Genomic DNA, 19,533 nt, shown 5'->3' with positions numbered 1-19,533 from the left:
GTTTAATCACATGACGCTGACACATCGCATTAGTTCACCTGACCTAAAAATGTTTTGCCTTTGATTTTCATTTGTACTCAGCATCCGATGCCTCTCATATCAGTGTCCAACGACGGTCGGCCAGCATTGATGGATTCCAGTTGCTCTGCTACCACTTCTCCATAGTTGCAATGTCCTGGTGAAAACATTCACCGAGTTCGTCACTGACCGCACCAAGATCAGAAGGGAAGGGTCCAAGTGTGAAGGCAGAAAAATAATTTTCAATGACCTATGGCACTTCATGGTTTTGTCTGCTTGAAGTTGGTTGTCAATCAGATGGATGCAGTTGGAGAATTTTCTTGGCATCTACAGAGCACCAATGACATCTTTAAATGCCTTCCAAGCATGACCAGGCCCAAAACATTTGCTTAGCACCTGGACTGACCTTGCTTTGTGGTCAATATACTAGTCGTCTTAAAATATGAAAGGAAATCATAAAAATATGTTCTATTTAACAGTATGGAATAGGACAATTTTTACAGTAATATTCATGATCATTATCCCAAAATCCATAACATACACTGTTCAGGAAGCAAAATCTTCCTTGTCCAATGTAATTTAAGATTTAGAGAAATGCTTTTAGCTCATGAACCCATGCTGCCCAATTACACCCAGGTGACCCATTAACCCATACAGCTTCGGAACAAGCATTGCTAAATTCGTAAAGCTGCTTTCAAGCAGCAAGATTTTCTTTTGAAGACAACCTCTTCAAAGTGCAGTTCATTAATTCTCAGTTGGTCACTGAGCTAAGTGCCAGTGTTTATTAAAAAGATGTGTGGTGTCAATTGAAGACAAGACTAAGTCTAGCTCGGAGGCAACATTGTCGAATGCTGATTGACAACCACCATCTGGGCATGCACATGCAGAATGGCCAATTTGTCAAGGCCCCAGAGCAACTGTACACGCAAGTGAACAAATAGGTCACGTAAGTGAAACAAAGTTCCTCAACTTTAACCAATGCTTCAAAGGATCCGCTCATCTGACTGCAAAATTAGATGATCACAAAATAGGAGTGGAGTTTTTTTTCCCTCGTGGGAACAATAAGCTGCGTATTGATCATTTATGTTTGCCCAAAAGCAAAGGATGAACATTTCAAACACATCTCAAACAACGCCTATTTTTTTTTCTGAACCTGCAGGCTTCAAGAGATCAGCACTGTGGGAAAGGAATCATGAAAGGGCAGCACAGATCCTACCACGAGAGGGAGACTGGTTCTTTGGAGCTCGTGGCTGCTGGTTGATTCCAGCTACCCAAAAAAAAACATGCTGAATCCCTCCTTCCAAATTCAAAATGATCCAATCAGTGTGCATTCTCACATTTGGATTGCAGTAAATGAGAAACGACTCTGATCGAGCAGTTTCTCTTCCCCAACACCAAGGAAGCAAGATAACCAGGTTCTCAATCCAAAACACTACGAGCAGATTTTAAAAACTCTGAATAAGCTGGAATGTAGCATTTTGCATATATTTTGGAACAGAATTCCTGCCCTCTCAATGAAATTCAAACAGTGACTTCCACTTTCCACTTCTCAGGTTATTTCACGTGAAGATCAGGCTCAACAGGTACTCTCCAGTTTGGAGTTGTCTCGCATCTTGGTTCATTTGATCATATGGGGCACGTGTTTTATTCAGTAACAGATGAATAGAAGGCATGCCAAGCAAAGCCAGACTACCTGTGGACTGAAAGGGTAAGTGAATAATAAATCAATGCTGCAGAACCAAGCCCTAACACGTTTCCTCTCATCACCTCAGCTCATCTCTCCTGGCCACATTCTCACAAACTTTTCTGCACCCCCCCCACAAAAAAAAAATCAACTCTACTTAGAAAAATAAACAAAGAACAATCCTACCACTCAATTTGGAAGGACAAACCAAGAAAGGACGTACATGATGAATGATAGGACACTGAGTAGTGCCAAAGAACAGAGGGACCTGGGAATTACAGGTACATAATTCCCTGTAAGTGACATCACAGGTGGATAGGGGTGTAAAGAGAGCTTTTGGCATATTGGCCTTCATCAATCAAAGTATTGAGTACAGGAGTTGGGATGTGATATTACAGTTGTACAAGACATTGGGGAGGCCAAATTTGTCATTTTATGTGCAGTTTTGGTCACTTAACGATTGGAAAAATATCAATAAGATAGAAAGAGTGCAGAGAAAATTTACTAAGTTGTTGCCTGGATTTCAGGAACTGAGTTACAGGGAAAGTTTAAAAAGGTAAGGGCTTATTCCCTGGAATGTAGAAGAATGAAGGGAGATTTATAGAGATAATTAAAATTGTGAAGTGGATAGACAGAGTGAATGTAGATAGGTTCCCCCCTCCCCCCCAATGAGGGAGGGTGAGATAAAAACCAGAGGACATGGGTTAAGAGTGAAAGGGGAAAGCGGGCTCAATTTGAACATTTCAGAAGAATTTGGACAGGTACATGGATGGGAGAGGGATGGAGGGCTATGGACTGCACGCAGGTCAGTGGGACTAGGCCAAAAAAAAGTTTGGCACAGAATAGAAGGGACAAAGGGGCCTGTTTCTGGGCTGTAATGTTCTATAGTTCCACGCTAAAGTAAAACCCCTGGTATCACGCATCTATAGAGATGGGTAGCTGCAAGATAAGTTCCAGTTATGCGAGGTTGCATGTGGCATGGCTGGCGAACTAATGGCGAGGTGAATTAATCAAACTTCTGTATTTTTTTTAACCTTTTTTTCCTGTAATATTTTTACCAATTGCTTGAACTCCGTTTTACTGAACTATGAAATTTATAAATGATTTGATGATCAATGCAATGCATACTGGAAGAGTACAGAACCACAATCTGATGTGACAATACCTCCGCTCCTGTTACTGGGCTCAGTGAGCAACTAGATCATTAAATCTCTTCACCACTCTTGACTGATCCGCAGTCTACAGCTATTCCTCATAGCGTTAGAGCTCAAAACACCATGCCAAGTTCAAACAAAGTGCATTAATTTCCTTGATGTACAGTATAAAATGAGAGAGTACACTAAACTCTATTCAAAACCCGATGACAGTCGAAAACAGCTTTTAATGATATCAAGATGCTGCTCTTTCAAGAAAAATGAAACCACTTTGCATTCCTCCATCTATACATTGGAACAGCTCCAAACTTGTGCTGCGAGATTATATTCTCTGATGGTAAGCACCAAATGTGGAATTGGCATAGGACACATTATCTCTTGGAGATATTACACATGCTCTGCAGGCAATGAGTATTCACAAGGAAAAAAAGAGCATCTGTGATGGATCTTTCCATGCTGCAAGCTCAATGGTTTCAGTAACTGAATGCTTGTTGGGACCAGTCTCGAAGATCAATAGAACAGCAAAACTTCCTGAGTCCTAAATCTTATAGATCTGCCTATGAACAACATAAATTTGTAGTGGCTATTTAAATTTTTTAATGTAGACACATTTCAGCCCACGAACCAAATCAAACTACAACTTCTGGTACTTTTTTTTTGAGCTATGGGAGGATTGAAGCACCCAGAGGAAACTCATGCAAGACACAGATGCAGTTGATGCTCTATCTTTATTCTTTCTTCTAAATCAGACGCTTGGGAGTGAGGATGGCTGGTCTCCACTCAAGCTCCTTACAAACAGCACAGGATTCAAACCCTGGTCACTGGCGGTGTTACAGCCTTGCGCTAACCGCTACACTAACCCTGCCACCCCACTTGCACTTCTTTCACTTTGTCCCAATGTCCATGTACTCTTTCTGAATGGAGTAGATCGTGCAGTTCGAGTTATATAATAACCCAGAAAAGGCTCACACTTTCAAGGTGCTTACAGTGACGGCAAGGCAAAAGCTTTGAGAATGAAGAGAGAGTAAGGTTTAAAATATGTTACAGTTCCTCTGAGAGATTGGTGATTGAGAGGATAATAAAATGTTGTACTGCCCCTAGGAAATGAAAATACATTTAAAATGCAGTTGAAATATTACTTTTGATATAACATTCATAAATTTCTTCTGGAAAAGCTAATAATTTAGCAAAGTGAATGACTAAAATGGAAAAAGTGACCCGATCACCTCCTCCAGGGAGGAAACCTTTTGTTCTCACATGCTTGCCCACGCAATTCAACCCACATCTAATGTCTCCGCCATCATCACCTTGCTCAGGGGTGTGGGCTCGCCTTGCCGGGGCTGTCCGCTACCCAAGATGGACTATACCTTTTCAACTTTTGCCTTGAAGCAGCTGCCTGTCCTCCAGCATTCAAGGCTGCACCCTTGCTGGATGCCACGTTTTTCTTGCTGCTCACAGGAAGCGCTTGCTGGTTTGTGGAGGTCTTGGGGCTCCTGCGCTTCATTTTCTTTTCCTCCATACTACTGGCTTTTCAGAGAGCACTGCCAAAAGGAAGACAGTTTAAGTAAATGTCAGCTGGCTTAAAAACAAGCAGGTAAGTTCCAGATGTTACCCAAATGGTATTTTCAACTTATAAATGCTTCAAATAAAAAGCATTAGTTGATGCTCTATTTTTATTCTTACCTCTAAACCAGACCCTTGGGAGTGAGGATGGCTCATCTCCACTCAAGTTCTGTGGGCTCTCTGGAGATGGAGAAGACCAATGTGGGTCACGTAGACGTCGGTGCCAAGAGGACGAGTAGGCAGGTAATTTTGTTAGGTGCTGCACATTTTCATTTATTTATGGGCCACTGTGTGCTACTGATGCACAGAGCTGAGCCCATCAGTGCCAGCCCTCACTTTCTCTTACCACTTGAAATGAGCCAGAGAATCCCTGGAATTAGTCGGGAATTTCCAATTTTCTCAAACTGTCATTTTTTTAAAAAACTCAGATCCATCCTTCCCATGGCAGAGCTCAGAAAAGTACGTCTGTTTTGAGATTCTGCTGTAAGGTATGCACAAGACAAGGCTTGTTTAACAGACCCAGACAATGAATGGTTGGGAGAGACAGTATTGTGGTACGTCAGGGTGCCAGTTGTAGGTTAGAGTAATAAAGAAGGGTAAGACTCATTGCTTTGAAGGTAACCACTTTTAGGTCTGAGGTCTTGATCTCCAACACGCTTAGTTAAAGGCCATGCTGGAGGCAATAGTCAGTTCAAGTTCACTGTCACATGTACTGAGGTAGCCAGAAACTTTGTTTTGCAACCAGTGCAGCTATTCAACCTATACATGGTACAGTGATAAATAAACAGTATAAAGAGTAGAGTTACAGAGAGATCAGTTAGAACAGAGCCAAAGCAACTTTATTTTACAAGTGAGAGATTCGTTGAAGAGTCTGATAATGAGGAGAAAAAAAACGCACAAAATTCTAGCATGGCAGCTTAAGACAGAACAAACTAAGAGAATGGTATTGACATCAAGGAAAAAAGACAAACCAATCACATATAATCCAACGGAGATTAAAGAAAACTTCAGAGAATTCTACGAACAATTATACCAAACTGAAAATGAAGGGAAAGAAGACAAAATAGATGAATTTTTAACTAAAATTGAACTACAAAAATTACAAATAGAGGAACAAAATAAATTAACAAAACCATTTGAAATAGTAGAAATACAAGAGATAATAAAAAAAAACTACCAAATAATAAAACACCAGGAGAGGATGGATTCCCAATAGAATTCTATAAAACATTTAAAGATTTATTAATTCCTCCCCTCCTGGAAGTCATCAACCAGATTGATAAAACGCAAAGCTTACAAGATTCATGCAAAACAGCAATAATTACAGTAATACCAAAGACAGGGAAAGATCCACTCGCACCAGCGTCATATAGACCAATATCTTAACACAGATTATAAGATAATAGCTAAACTATTAGCAAACAAATTAGCCGACTATGTACCAAAAATAGTAAATCTAGACCAAACTGGATTTATTAAAAAAAGACGAACAACAGACAATATTTGTAAATTTATTAACTTAATTCATGCAGAAGAAGGGAATAAAGCTCCAACAGTAGCAGTTGCTTTAGACGCAGAGAAGACCTTTGACAGAGTAGAATGGAATTATTTATTCAAAGTATTACAAAAATTCAGTTTACCGGAGAAGTATATTAATTGGATTAAAGCATTATATAAGGGGCCATTGGCGAAAGTGACAGTAAATGGATATGTATCAAAGCAATTTAACTTAAGCAGATCAACAAGGCAGGAATGCCAACCATCACCCTTATTGTTAGCTATAGAACCACTAGCAGAATTGATAAGAACAGAAAATAAAATAAAAGGGATTAAAATAAAAGACAAGGAATATAAAATCAGTTTATTTGCAGATGATGTTATAGTATACTTAACAGAACCAGAAATATCAATAAAAGAATGACTTAAGAAATTGAAGGAATATGGAGAAGTGTCGGGTTACAAGATTGACGCAAATAAAAGTGAAGCAATGCCAATGAATAATGCGGATTTCTCAAAATTTAAGAAAGAATTACCATTCAGATGGCAAATGCAAGCAATACGATACCTAGGTATACAAATAGATAAAAACCTCGGCCATCTATATAAACTCAATTATTATCCACTAATAAAAAAATTACAGGGCGACTTAGAGCATTGGAAAGACTTACCACTAACACTAATAGGAAGGATAAACTGTATTAAAATGAACATTTTCCCAAGGATACAATACCTATTTCAGGCATTGCCAATACACTTGACGGAGAAATTCTTCAAGGAGTTAAAGAAAATAATAAGGAAATTTTTATGGAAAGGGGGGAAAACCGAGGATAGAACTAGATAAATTAACAGAATGGTATAAACAACGAGGCTTACAACTGCCAAACTTTAAAAATTATTATAGAGCCGCACAATTAAGATACCTATCAGATTTTTATCAAACAAGGGAAAAGCCAGATTGGACTAGATTAGAACTAGATAAAATAGGGGAGAAGATACCTGAACATATATTATATAAATGGGATGAAAAATTGGTACAACGTAGGAATTCTCCAGTATTACATCATCTGCTCAATATTTGGAAGAAGATTCATGTAGATAGGAATAAAACAAATTACCAATTACCAAAACTAATACTGACGCAAAATCAGCTAATCCCTGTTACAATAGATAACCTTTCCTTTAGAGAATGGGAGAAAAAAGGGATCAAAAGAATAGAAAATTGTGTTTCAGGAAATAAATTACTATCCTTTGAACAAATGAAGGATAAATATAATATAACTCAAGATACAGTGTTGGCATATTACCAATTGAGATCCTACTTGAAGGACAAATTAGGAAGCAGTCTGAGGTTACCAGAGGGAAGTAACTTTCAATATGTGATTACAGACACAATGATAATCAAAAAAATTATAACAAATATGTATATTAAACTGCAAGAAAAGGAGAACGAGGAAACAAATGGTAAAACTAAACAAAAATGGGAACAAGGTTTAAACATAAAGATAAAGAAGGAAACATGGGAGAAGTTATACTCTGGAACTATGAGAAATACAATAAACACAAAGTTACGTATGATACAATATAACTGGATACACAGGCTATACATTACACCTCAAAAGTTAAATAAATGGGACCCAACAGTATCTGACAGATGTTTTCGCTGTAAAAAGGAAATCGGAACAACAATTCATGCAATTTGGACATGCGAGAAAGTGAAAAAATTTTGGGAAGATCTAAACCAGATATTAAATAAAATCACAAAAAGCAATATACCAAAAAATCCAGAGATCTTCCTCCTAAGTAACATAAAAAACAAAGAATTTGGAATTCATTTGGATGGTGCACAAAAAAGATTTGTTAGGATAGCCCTAGCTGTAGCAAAAAAATGTATTATGTCAGCCTGGAAATTAGAAGATAACTTGAGAATACAACAATGGTATATAGAAATGAATAAATGTATTCCACTAGAAAAAATAACATATAATTTAAGAAATAATATTACAATATTTGAACAAATATGGGAGCCATACACGAAACACAATAGAGAAAACCTACCGGGGACATCTACCACCTAAAATGACAGAAGGAGAAGCAAATGAAAAGAATTGACTCAGTGGAACTTATTGTTTATTTTTATTGAGTGACAACATTGTTTGACGGGTTTAATGTATCTTAGATTCTGAACTTTAATTGAATGGGAGGGGAGGTAGGGAGGGTGGGATGGGAAGAGGGGGGGGGAGAGAAAACAACGCTGTATATATTTGAAAAGGAAAATGTATGTATCTTGATCAATGTGGTTTATAGTGTGAAAAATAAAAAAATTTTTTAAAAAAAGAGTCTGATAATGGCGGGAAAGAAACTCCTTGAATTTGGTGGCACGTAATCTCACACTCACATCTGGATTTCATCAAACAATGTGCACCTTCGTAGAGATATGACAATGGTTCATTTTAATCGGGGCAAGGCAACATATTTAACTCTGATAACTACAGGGACTTTTTGCTGATACAAGTAAGGTCATTACCAACATCCTCAACTGGTTTTTCTTGGTGGCCAAAGTGTTGCTCAATTAATCAAAGCATGGGTTTTGTTCATCTTGAAGTAGAGTGGCCATGACAAGTGCTGAAATTGCAGAGCCCCTGGTGGATATATTCAAAATGTCCTTAGTCACCGGGGAGGTGCCGGAGGATTGGGGGTGGCTCATGTTGTCCCACTGTTTAAGAAGGGCTCCAAAAGTAAACTAGGCAATTATAGGCCAGTGAGCCTGACATCAGTAGTATGTAATTTATTTCAAGGATTTCTGAGAGAGAGGATGGACCATCATCAGCTGATTAAGGGCAGTCAGCATGGATTTGTGTGCAGTAGGTCACGCTTGTAGAGATTTTTGAGGACGTCACTAGGAAGGCTGTGGATGTTGTCTATATGGACTTTAGTAAGGCCTTTGACAAGGTTCCGCATGAGAGGTTGATTCAGAAGGTTAGGAGACTAGGTAGACAGAGACGCTGCAAACTGGGTTTGAAATTGGCTTAGTGGGAGAAAACAGAGTGGTGGTGAATCGTTGCAAGTGGTGGGCCTCAGGGATTTGTGCTGGGATCATTATTGTTTGTTATCTATATAAATAACCAAGATGATAATGTGGTGAATTGGATCAGCCAGTTTGTTGATGACCCCAAGATAGGAGGCGAGAAAGATTTTCAAAGCTTGCAGAAGGATCTGGACCAGCTGGGGAAATTGGGGCAGTAAATGGCTGATGGAATTTAATGCAGATAAATGAGAGGTATTGAACTTTGGAGGAGCAACTCAGGGTAGGATGTACACATTGAACGGTCGGTCATTGAGTAGTGCAGAGGATCAAAGAGATCTGGGATCCCTGAAGGTGGTGTTGCATGTGGACAGGCTTGTAAAGAAAGCTTTTGGAATCTTAGCCTTTATAAGTCAAAGTATTGAGTATAGAAGTTGGAACATGATTCAAGTCATTGGTGAGACCACACTTAGAATATTGTGTGCAGTTCTGGTCGCCCAGCAGCAGGAAATCTATCAATAAGATTGAAAGAGTACAGAGAAGATTTACCAAGATGTTGCCAGGTCTTCAAGAGTTGAGTTACAGGTTAAACAGGTTACGACTAAACTCCTGCGAACGAAGGATGAGGGGAGACTTGAGAGAGGTTTATAACATTGAGGGGAATAGACAGAGTAGATGCGAGTAGGATGTTTCCACTTAGATTGAGGGAGATAAATATGAGAGGCCATAGCTTTAAGCTGAAAGGGGAGAGGTGGAAGGGGAACATTAGGGGAAACTTTTTCACTCAGAGTGGTATGAGTGTGGAATGAGCTGCCACCTGATGTAGCGAATTCAGATTCAATCTTGATTTAAAAATAAATTGGATAAGTACATGGATGGGAGAGGTCTGAAAAGTTATGGAACGAGAGCAGGTTAGTAGGACCAGCTAGTTTTATTGGTCAGCACAGACCAGAAGGGTCAAATGGCCTGTTTTTCTGTGCTGTAACATTCTATAGTTGTAAATGCCAGGGAACAGCACCATCCACTATACATGGCCTTTCTCAACCTCACGAGAGCCTGACTGCAACCAAAGGAAAGGGAAGTCAAGAACCCTCCTTAAATTCAACAGCCTGCAGAAATTCACCACCATCTTACAGTTGGCTCGTGATAGCACATAGTTCATCATTTGAACTAATGTACCAACAACAGAGCTAATCTCAGTGATAACTGTGTCAAGGAAACAATGTTGGGCCTGTTTACATTTCAGTCTTTCTCACTGTAAAAAGTTTCCGACTGGAGTAAATCTCAACTGTAATACATGTGGATAATTGGCTTGTATCCATTATTACTCTCTGATCGCTGCTGCAAAACACAACATTTTATGACTTGTTCATGGCAATAAATTCTCATTCTGATTCACTCCAAAACAAAGGTCACTCCATCCTCAGTGATTGAGCTGCACTGCAAAGAGAATGCTTGCATATGGCTTGGGGCTAAGCTCCAAGTTATTATAGACTCAATACCTGAAGTGTACAAGGGGCTAGGCTTACGTACACTCATCATCTGTAAAACAGAATTCCCTCTTTGCTGTCAGAAGGCTGTCAGAAGAGGTTGTTGGTGACATGAAGCACAATACCCAAAGTAAGGCAACATAGAAAACAAGAGCAACAAGTACTGTTCTTAAGATTCATTTATACTGGTAGATTGAACACAAGAGAAAATAAAGAGTGCAATAATTACTAGATCCAGAAAAAATCCCTGGTATCTGGCACCTATGGGCATTGTTACTGGATAAGTGAATTTTGCTTGAGAGTGTGTGTTGCATGGATTGCAGGACTAATGGCGGGGCACTGCAAATATAAACTTGTTTTTTTTTAATTTATTTTCCATGATTTTTTTTGACAGTTGCTTGGATTCCAGATAACAGGGGTCTTATTGCACATGGATGTTGGCTGCCACATTCACCACAATCTGCAAATTAATAACTCTACCATTTCATTACAACTCTGCTATTTTACTCTGCAAAGTTTTGGAAAAACTCTATGCTATATGAAAAATTTTAAGTTAATTCACAAGATTTTGCTCCATTGTTCTAATAAACCTTGTTTTTGTAAATCAAACAAAAAAGTGCACAGTGTTCTAATCTGGAAGGTGTTCTTTGTTAACGTGAATGACAGAACATGAAAGGAACTGGAGAATTAGTGGTCAGGAACCGCAATACAAATTCCACCAAGGGATGACTCAGGATCCTGTGCTGGCTGATCCAGGAACAAGTATTCACTTGCTTTTAGTTGTCTGCTGCGACATTTCAGAATCAGACCCAAAATATATATTTATGTTAAAGGTAAACCAACAGCTTGATAAAACTGAAACACTTTTACAGTTTCACTCACAACATAACAGATATTTAAAATATATGCAGACAGCAACTGGAAATAGTCACCGCATTATAAAGTCATTGCACAGAAACAGGCTTTGACCCACAGCGTCCATGCCCACCATCAGGCACCCATTTGTAGTAATCCTACCCTAATTTATTCTCCCCACATTCCCATCAATTCTTTAAGTACAGTAAAATCCCCATTATCTGGAATTCATACAACAGGCAACCTCAAGCAACTGGAAAATTCACTTATACGGCATCTACCAATCCCCAGAGGGGCCAGATACTAGTTTTTTTTTAAAACTGTACATTGAGATGGGCCGAGTCCCAAAAATGCATTTAAAAGGAAGCTAAATGAGTAAATAAGGGAGAATGAACGATGATAATGTGAAGGTCTTTTTTTACTACAAACTCCAGCTGGACCAAATACTCTGTTTCTCAATAAAGACTCAGACCAGTCTGGAGTGACCATCATCTTGCTGCTGGCCCACGTTTAATGACCAATTAGATCAATTAGATCATTCTACGGAGAATGATGTGGAATATACTGCTTCATACATCCTTGGGACTTGCAACCTTCTCACTTCCTCCTCTTGGCAACAAATCAGGGCATTTTCTTGTTCTTCTGCCAAATTTTCTCTGTTGCAAAATTACTCCTGATAAACCTTCACTTTACCTTGCAACAATTATGCCAGAACTTTATAATTTTCTTTTCAGTGTTTATTGAACACCCACCTCATCCAACAGGCTGGAAAGCAAATAAAGTCACCTGACCTTCAATAAAAGGGAATTCTTATCACTGGAGTCTGACAAAGTACGTACTCTCCCAGTTTGTCAAGGATTCACACAATGTTGTCAGCACATTGCTTTTCCAATATTCTCTGTAAGAACCTGATGATTAATGATAAAAATCTATGATTTAGAAGTTCTCATCAGTGGAAGAGTCGTCCACAAAAGAAAGGCGAGGAAGAGAGAAATGAAGGAAACAATTGATTGGGAGATGCTCATTTATATTGGGCTTCTTCCCACAATTAGTCGTATTCACAAATGTCTTCGTCACAGGTGAATCTCTTCTTATGCACTGTCATTTCTGGCCTAGGTAACTTTTCTTGCCAACATGCAAACACAAGAAGGGTGATGAAACACAGAGTATAGTCATAGCCATAATTTACACTTATCAAAGATCTGGACCTACTGCAATTTGTCTACCATCACAATTGCTCCACAACAAACACAATATCACTGAATCTCCATTCAGCTCTGGAACATCTAGACAACAGTAACACCTCATTTGGCAACTACAACTCAGCCATTAACACCATTATTCCGAGTGCTGGACAACGAGCTTCAAACCCTGGGTCTCTCCACCCACCTCTCCAACTTGACTTCATCAGAAGACCAGTCTGTTCAAACATCTTCTCAATGACAATCAACACAGGTGCACCTCAAGGATGTGTGCCTAGGCCACTGCTCTACTCACTCCACACCCATGACTGTGTGGCCAGGCACAACTCAAATGTTATCTGCAAATTTGTCGATGACACCACAGTTATCACAGTCAGTAATGAGGAAGCGGACAGGAGGGTGATAGATCAGCTCGTTGAGTGGTGTCACAACAACAATCTTGCACTTAACATTAGCGAAACCAAGGAGATGATTGTGGACTTCAGGAGAAAAGCAAAACACGAACCATTCCTCATTGAGGGGTCAGCAGTGGAGAGAGTCAAGAACTTCCAATTCCTGGGCATTAACATCTAAGGCAATACTTTGTGAGGAGATTAGATGTTTCACTAAAGACTCTTGAAAACTTCTAAAGGTATACCATTGAGAGTATACTGACTGGTTGCATCATCTCTGGTATGGAGGTGTCATTGCTCAGGACAGGGGAAAAAAAACTCCAAAGAGTTGTTAACTGAGCCTGCATCATCACAGGTACCATCTTCCCTCCATGGAGGACATCAACAAGAGGCAGTGTTTTAAGAAACAAGGACCCCCCACCACCCAGGCCATGTCCTCTTCACTCTTCTACCATCGAGGAAAAAGGTACAGGAGCCTGAAGACAAGCCCTCAATGGCAAAAGTACAGCATTTTCCCCTCTGTCATCAGATTTCTGAATGAACAATGTGCCGTAGACACTACCTCCCCTTGTCCTTCTATTAGTTTGGAAGGTGGTTTCTGGAAATATTTGCATTGTGACTCTGCAGCAATGAGTTTCCTGACATGTTCATGACAATAAATTCTGACTCAGATTCTGAGTTAACTCATTCTTAGTGCTGTTGTTTAAGAAAAGAGATTGCTGAGTTGAAGTATCCCTGCTCTTTAAATAATATCATGGGTCTTTATTTGAGATAAATGGCAGCTCTTTTGACTATTACTGCAGTCTGTTCCAACATCATTGTGGATTTAACTCCATATTATGAACTGAATTAAAGGTCCTCAGCTGCCATGGTGGGATTTGAATTCTAGTAGCAATCCAGTTACTTCACCATTGTAATGTTAATATTGATTAGACATTCAAATTCTGGAGTTGGTCAAATTTATAAACCAAGGCAAGTTCTTCTAGCAGTTTCTAAATCACAGGATTATTTGTGAAAGGAATCCATTTAATTATCTGAAATATTCTTTAGCCTTGCCCTCTCCTGAGGCACATCAAGGTTTTGCTTGAGAATATGATCACAATATAAACACTGATCAGCAAACTGGATAATTCTTTCCTTGCCCAATGTTCCCCTCCCTTCAGTATATGCATACTGTTAAAAGGCTGTGTTGACTCTTGCTCTATTCAGAGATACAAGATTACATGTGTCGTTGCGAATGTTAGTCAAGCAGTGATCAAGTAACCCTGGACAACAATGTTTTCAAAAGATTTGCTTCCTAAAAAAAAGGGGGATTATAATAGACAAATTCAGACTGAACACGACATTGATTTTAGATTTATTATATCATGTAGGAGAAACATTAAATTAACTTTTATTGAATTTAATTGCATAATGATGCTTGTTCAACTGACCCAAAAACGTTTTGCCGCTGATTTACATTTGTACTCAGCATCTGATGCCTCTCGTGTCAGTGTACAACAATAGTCGGCCAGCATTGATGGATTCCAGTTGCCTGATACTGCTTTTCCATGGTTGCAATGTCCTGGTGAAACCTTTCACCATATTAGTCACTGACTGCACCAAAATCAAAAGGGAAGACGTCCAAGTGCAAATGCAGAAAATGAATTTTGAATGACACGTTGCACTTCATAGTTTGTCTGCTCGAAGTAGACTTAAAATGTGATAGGAAATCACAAAGCAGGTTATATCTAAAAAAATAACAGTATGTGAGCAGCAGCTCAAAATCTATAAAATACACCCAAAAGTGTTCAGGAAGCAAAATCTTCATCGTCCAGTGTAATTGAAACACAAATCTTTCACTTTCCTACTCCAGAGAAATCAACACAACACCTGAGCATCAAGATAACCTGGGCTCAATCCTGACTTAGGTGCTGCCTGCATGGAGTTTGCATGTTCTCCCTGTGATGACATGTGTTTCCTGTCGGCATTGCAGCATCCTCCCACATTCCAAAGATGTGGTGGCTGGGAGGTTAATGAGCTACTGTAAATGACCCTTGGTTTGGTGGCTGATATGAGATGGGAACATTAATGAGCAGATGTGAAAGGATGGGGTACAGAAAATCAATGGAGCCAGCTTGGATTTGATGGACTAAATGGTCTCCTCCTCAACCACCAGGAACTATAATGTGCAAAGAGAGTAACTGGATCAGCTAGGGGCTTTTATCCTTGAAAGATAATATCTCAGAACATTTCTTTTAAACCAAGCTTTGCATTATTTATTACTGTGGATATTTATTATCTCTCCCTATGTAATGGCATATTATGGTAATTTCATTTTTACTGTTGTAGTTGGTGTACCTTACATACCTCCAGCAAATAAGTATTTCAGTGCATCTACACATTGTAACTACATATAGAATGTTATAGCTCAGAAACTTCAGCCCTTCTACTCTGTGACAAATTACTATTCAGCTTAGTTCCACTGACCTGCACCCAGTTCATATCCCTCCATACCCCTTCACATCCATGTATCTGTCCAAACTTTTCTTAAATGTTAAAACTGAGCCCACATTTACCACTTCAGCTGGAAGCTCGTTCCACACACCTATTCTTTGTGTGAAGAAGTTACTTTTAAATGTTTCCCCTTTCATCCTTAACCCACAACCTCCGGTTTATATCTCAGTGGAATCTCTTAACCACATTTGTTGCAATTCCTCCATTTCAATCTCTTTCTTCCCACCCAGACTAAAATAAAGTTTCCTTTATCACCTTCCAGCCCTCCAGATTCAACATGATGCCATCACCTGATAGTCACTCCAACCCTTCCAACACAAAAGGACCATTATCTCTATGGTCCTTCTCCATCATCACCCACTCTCTTTCTTGGTGTGTACATAGGTCCTTCGGCCTACCACATCCATGCTAACCATCAAATATCTATATGAATAACTTTACCAGAGTTTGATCTTCTCTGTATTGTACATAACAAGGGCGTAGGTTAATTGAGCGGCACAGACTTGTGGGGTAAAATGCCTGTTACCGTGATGCATGTCAAAATTTTAAAAGTTGGCCATCCCTGGTCTACAGCCTTCAATACCCCAGTGATTTAAAAGCTCATCAAAATAGTTCTTTAATATTGTGAAAGTACATGCTTCCAATCACACCTTTCTCCCCCAAAGCATTCCAAACACTAGCCCTGCTCAGAATGAAAAAGATTTTTGCAGTCCTCTCCATACTGCTTACACTTTGCCCACTGGTTTTAGATACCTCAGCTATAGGGTAAACTTTCTCAGTCCTGAACATTGGTTTCAACCTGGAACATCCACTGTTAATGTTCCTCCTTGGATGCAGCCTGACGCACCAGGTTCCTCAAACAACTTGTTTTTCTTTTGCTCTAGATTGCAACATCTACAGGCTCTTGCATCTGCATTATCTACTATATCGATGCCCCTCATAAATTTGTACATCTCTGTCTGAGTGCTTTAAGTGAAGAGCCACTCTTCTTGTGACATGGAGCAAAGCATGCTGTTAAAAGGCTGTGTGTATTACAACCAGCAAAGAGAAACAGGAGGACTTCACCCATCACCTAGCTTCTCCCTATCAAGTTAGGACAAAAAAAAACACAGGAGATGCCCTGCACCTTACCTTTCCATCTTCCAGGGACAGATACTTTATAAAATGTAGTGTGTCATATTTAATGCTTTGAAGAAAATTAGTTCAAAACAATAGGAAGTGTTTGGTTCAGATCTCATACGCTCCAAGACTTTATAGCCACTGAAAAATATTTTGTGATATTATCCAACAGATAGGATAATACATTAGCATAGCGGTTAGCGCAACACTGTTACAGCGCCAGTTATCGAGACCAGGGTTCACATCCCACGCTGTCTGTAAGGAGTCTGTATGTTCTCCTTGTGTCTGTGTGGGTTTCCTCCCACTGTTCAAAATGTACTGGGGTTGTAGGTTAATTAAATGTAATTGGGTCACACAGGCCAAAAGCGCCCGTTATCGTGCTGCATGTCTAAAATTTAAAAAAAGATTTTCAGTGCATTCTTGTTCAGTCAACAAAGGTAGCCCTGAGATTTCATTGGCATGCCAATTTTACTCCTCCAATCTCCTCTAACTCTGATCTCTATTTTTGACCTCTTACACTGTTCTAGCCCCAACTTAAGGAATAGTATCCCACCTTCCAACAAGGAAGGTTGCATTCCTCAGGACTTCAAAACACTGAATTCAATAGTCTCAGGTAACCAGCCTTTCTAGTTTGTATCAGAGAAGGGTGGGGGGCAGGGGGGGGGGGAGAAAAGGGAGGGGGGAGAGGGGGGGGGGAGAGGGGAGGGGGAGAGGGGGGGGGGAGAGGAGGGGGGAGAGGAGGGGGGGAGAGGAGGGGGGGAGAGGAGGGGGGAGGGGAGAAGGGGGGAGGGGAGAAGGGGGGAGGGGAGAAGGGGGGAGGGGAGAAGGGTGGGGGGCAGGGGGGGGGAGAAAAGGGAGGGGGGAGAGGGGGGGGAGGAGAGGAGGGGGGGAGGGGGGGAGGGGGGGAGGGGGGGAGGGGGGGAGGGAGGAGGGAGGAGGGAGGAGGGGGGAGGGGGGAGGGGAGGAGGGGGGGAGGGGAGGAGGGGAGGAGGGGAGAAGGGGGGGAGGGGAGAAGGGGGGAGGGGAGAAGGGGGGGAGGGGAGAAGGGGGGAGGGGAGGAGGGGGGAGGGGGGAGGGAGGGGGAGGGGGGAGGGGGAGGGGGGAGGGGGGAAGGGGGAAGGGGGGAAGGGGGGAAGGGGGGGAAGGGGGGAGGGGAGAAGGGTGGGGGGCAGGGGGGGGGAGAAAAGGGAGGGGGGGAGAGGGGGGGGAGAGGGGGGGGAGAGGAGGGGGGAGGGGGGGAGGGGGGGAGGGGAGGGGGGGAGGGGGGGAGGGGAGGAGGGGGGGAGGGGGGGAGGGGAGGGGGGGAGGGGGGGAGGGGAGGAGGGGGGGAGGGGAGGAGGGGGGGAGGGGAGGAGGGGGGAGGGGAGAAGGGGGGGAGAAGGGGGGGAGAAGGGGGGGGAGGAGGGGGGAGGGGAGGAGGGGGGAGGGGAGGAGGGGGGAGGGGAGGAGGGGGGAGGGGAGGAGGGGGGAGGGGGGGAGGGGGGAGGGGGGGAGGGGGGAGGGGGGGAGGGGGGAGGGGGGGAGGGGGGAGGGGGGGAGAAGGGGGGAGGGGAGAAGGGGAGAAGGGGAGAGGGGAGAAGGGGGGAGGGGAGAAGGGGGAGGGGGAGGGGGAGGGGGGAGGGGGGGAGGGAGGAGGGGGGGAGGGGGGGAGGGGGGAGGGGGGGAGGAGGGGAGGAGGGGGGGAGGGGGGAGGGGGGAGGGGGGGAGGGGGGAGGGGGGGGAGGGGGGGAGGGGGGAGGGGAGAAGGGGGGGGGAGGGGGGGAGGGGGGAGGGGAGAAGGGGGGGGGAGGGGGGAGGGGAGAAGGGGGGGAGGGGGGAGGGGGGAGGGGGGAGGGGGGAGGGGGGAGGGGAGAAGGGGGGGAGGGGGGGAGGGGGAGGGGGGAGGGGGGAGGGGGGAGGGGGGAGGGGGGAGGGGGGAGGGTGGGAGGGGAGGGGGAGGGGGGAGGGGGGAGGGGGGAGGGGGGAGGGGGGGAGGGGGGGAGGGGGAAGGGGGGGAGGGGGGAGGGGGGGAGGGGGGAGGGGGGAGGGGGGGAGGGGGGAGGGGGGGAGGGGGGAGGGGGGGAGGGGGGAGGGGAGGAGGGGGGGGGAGGGGGGGAGGGGGGAGGGGGGGAGGGGGGAGGGGAGAAGGGGGGGAGGGGGGAGGGGGGGAGGGGGGAGGGGGGGAGGGGGGAGGGGGGGAGGGGGGAGGGGGGGAGGGGGGAGGGGGGGAGGGGGAGGGGGGGAGGGGGGAGGGGGGGAGGGGGGAGGGGGGAGGGGAGAAGGGGGGGAGGGCACCGTTTGACCTGCTGCGTCACCCCCTTCCGCTGTAGATGGACAAGACCCGTTTCTGGGTCTGCCTCAATGTTGCAGGTCGTTCCAGGGGGGAATTACGCTGCCGGTTGTACAGACAGAGCTGATCCCTTACCAGGCCGCGCTGGAGCCGGGGGGTCGTCGTCGCGCCCAGACCAACACAGGAGGAGGAAAGGCCAGCGGGCACCAAGCGGGAGAGGCGAGGAGCCCCGGGCCTGGAGAGCAAAGGTCCGCCCGCAGACACACAATCGACTTCGGCGAGCCGGGACCGGGCTCAATGCCAGGCCTTCGGCGACCTGACTAGGCCGCTTGTTACCATGGCGCTGTCAGTCCTCGCCTATGCTCATCGACCGGCACAGGTCGCCGCAATTGGCCTGCTGGGATATGTAGTTCGGTCAGCGTCACGTCGGCACCCATCAACTAGGCCGGAACTACAACTCCCAGATGGCGAGCAGGCAAGCCACCTGAGAAGGATGCCAGCGCGCCCTGCGTGATGACGTCATTCGTATATACACCTGTGGGCTGGGTGGAACCCACCTGCCCCTTGTCTGAAACCCTGAAGGAAGCATCAGGTCTCAATGTGCTCAACCCCAAATACCTCACAGTGGTGATGGGGATGGGACTCGGACGCCAGATGGTCAAGACCGTGAACCCCACAGCCTCGGTCACGAGAACACAGGGAAGATGTCTCAAAATGGAATCAGAAGAAAACTGGTTTAACTCTGTAGAAAGGGTTGATCATTACCGGC

General features: G+C 43.6%; 1 protein-coding gene across 12 annotated transcripts in view; it reads right to left on the bottom strand.

Moving 5' to 3' along the window:
- The window catches only part of ccdc28a (coiled-coil domain containing 28A), a 99,392-nt gene extending 80,236 nt beyond the window's left edge, over nucleotides 1-19,156 (bottom strand). For all 12 annotated transcript variants that reach the window (XM_069930732.1, XM_069930737.1, XM_069930736.1 and 9 more), the window contains exons 1-2: nucleotides 18,900-19,156; nucleotides 4,224-4,397 (exon numbers count right to left, since the gene is read on the bottom strand). In XM_069930732.1, the coding sequence (XP_069786833.1) occupies nucleotides 4,224-4,375 (152 nt within the window). In that variant the 5' untranslated portion in view covers nucleotides 4,376-4,397; nucleotides 18,900-19,156. The remainder of the gene's footprint in view (nucleotides 1-4,223; nucleotides 4,398-18,899) is intronic.
- Nucleotides 19,157-19,533: the final 377 nt, after the last annotated feature.

Source organism: Narcine bancroftii, chromosome 4, assembly GCF_036971445.1.
Source record: "Narcine bancroftii isolate sNarBan1 chromosome 4, sNarBan1.hap1, whole genome shotgun sequence".
NCBI classification, from domain to species: domain Eukaryota; kingdom Metazoa; phylum Chordata; class Chondrichthyes; order Torpediniformes; family Narcinidae; genus Narcine; species Narcine bancroftii.
This window is presented reverse-complemented; position numbering and strand designations above follow the sequence as displayed.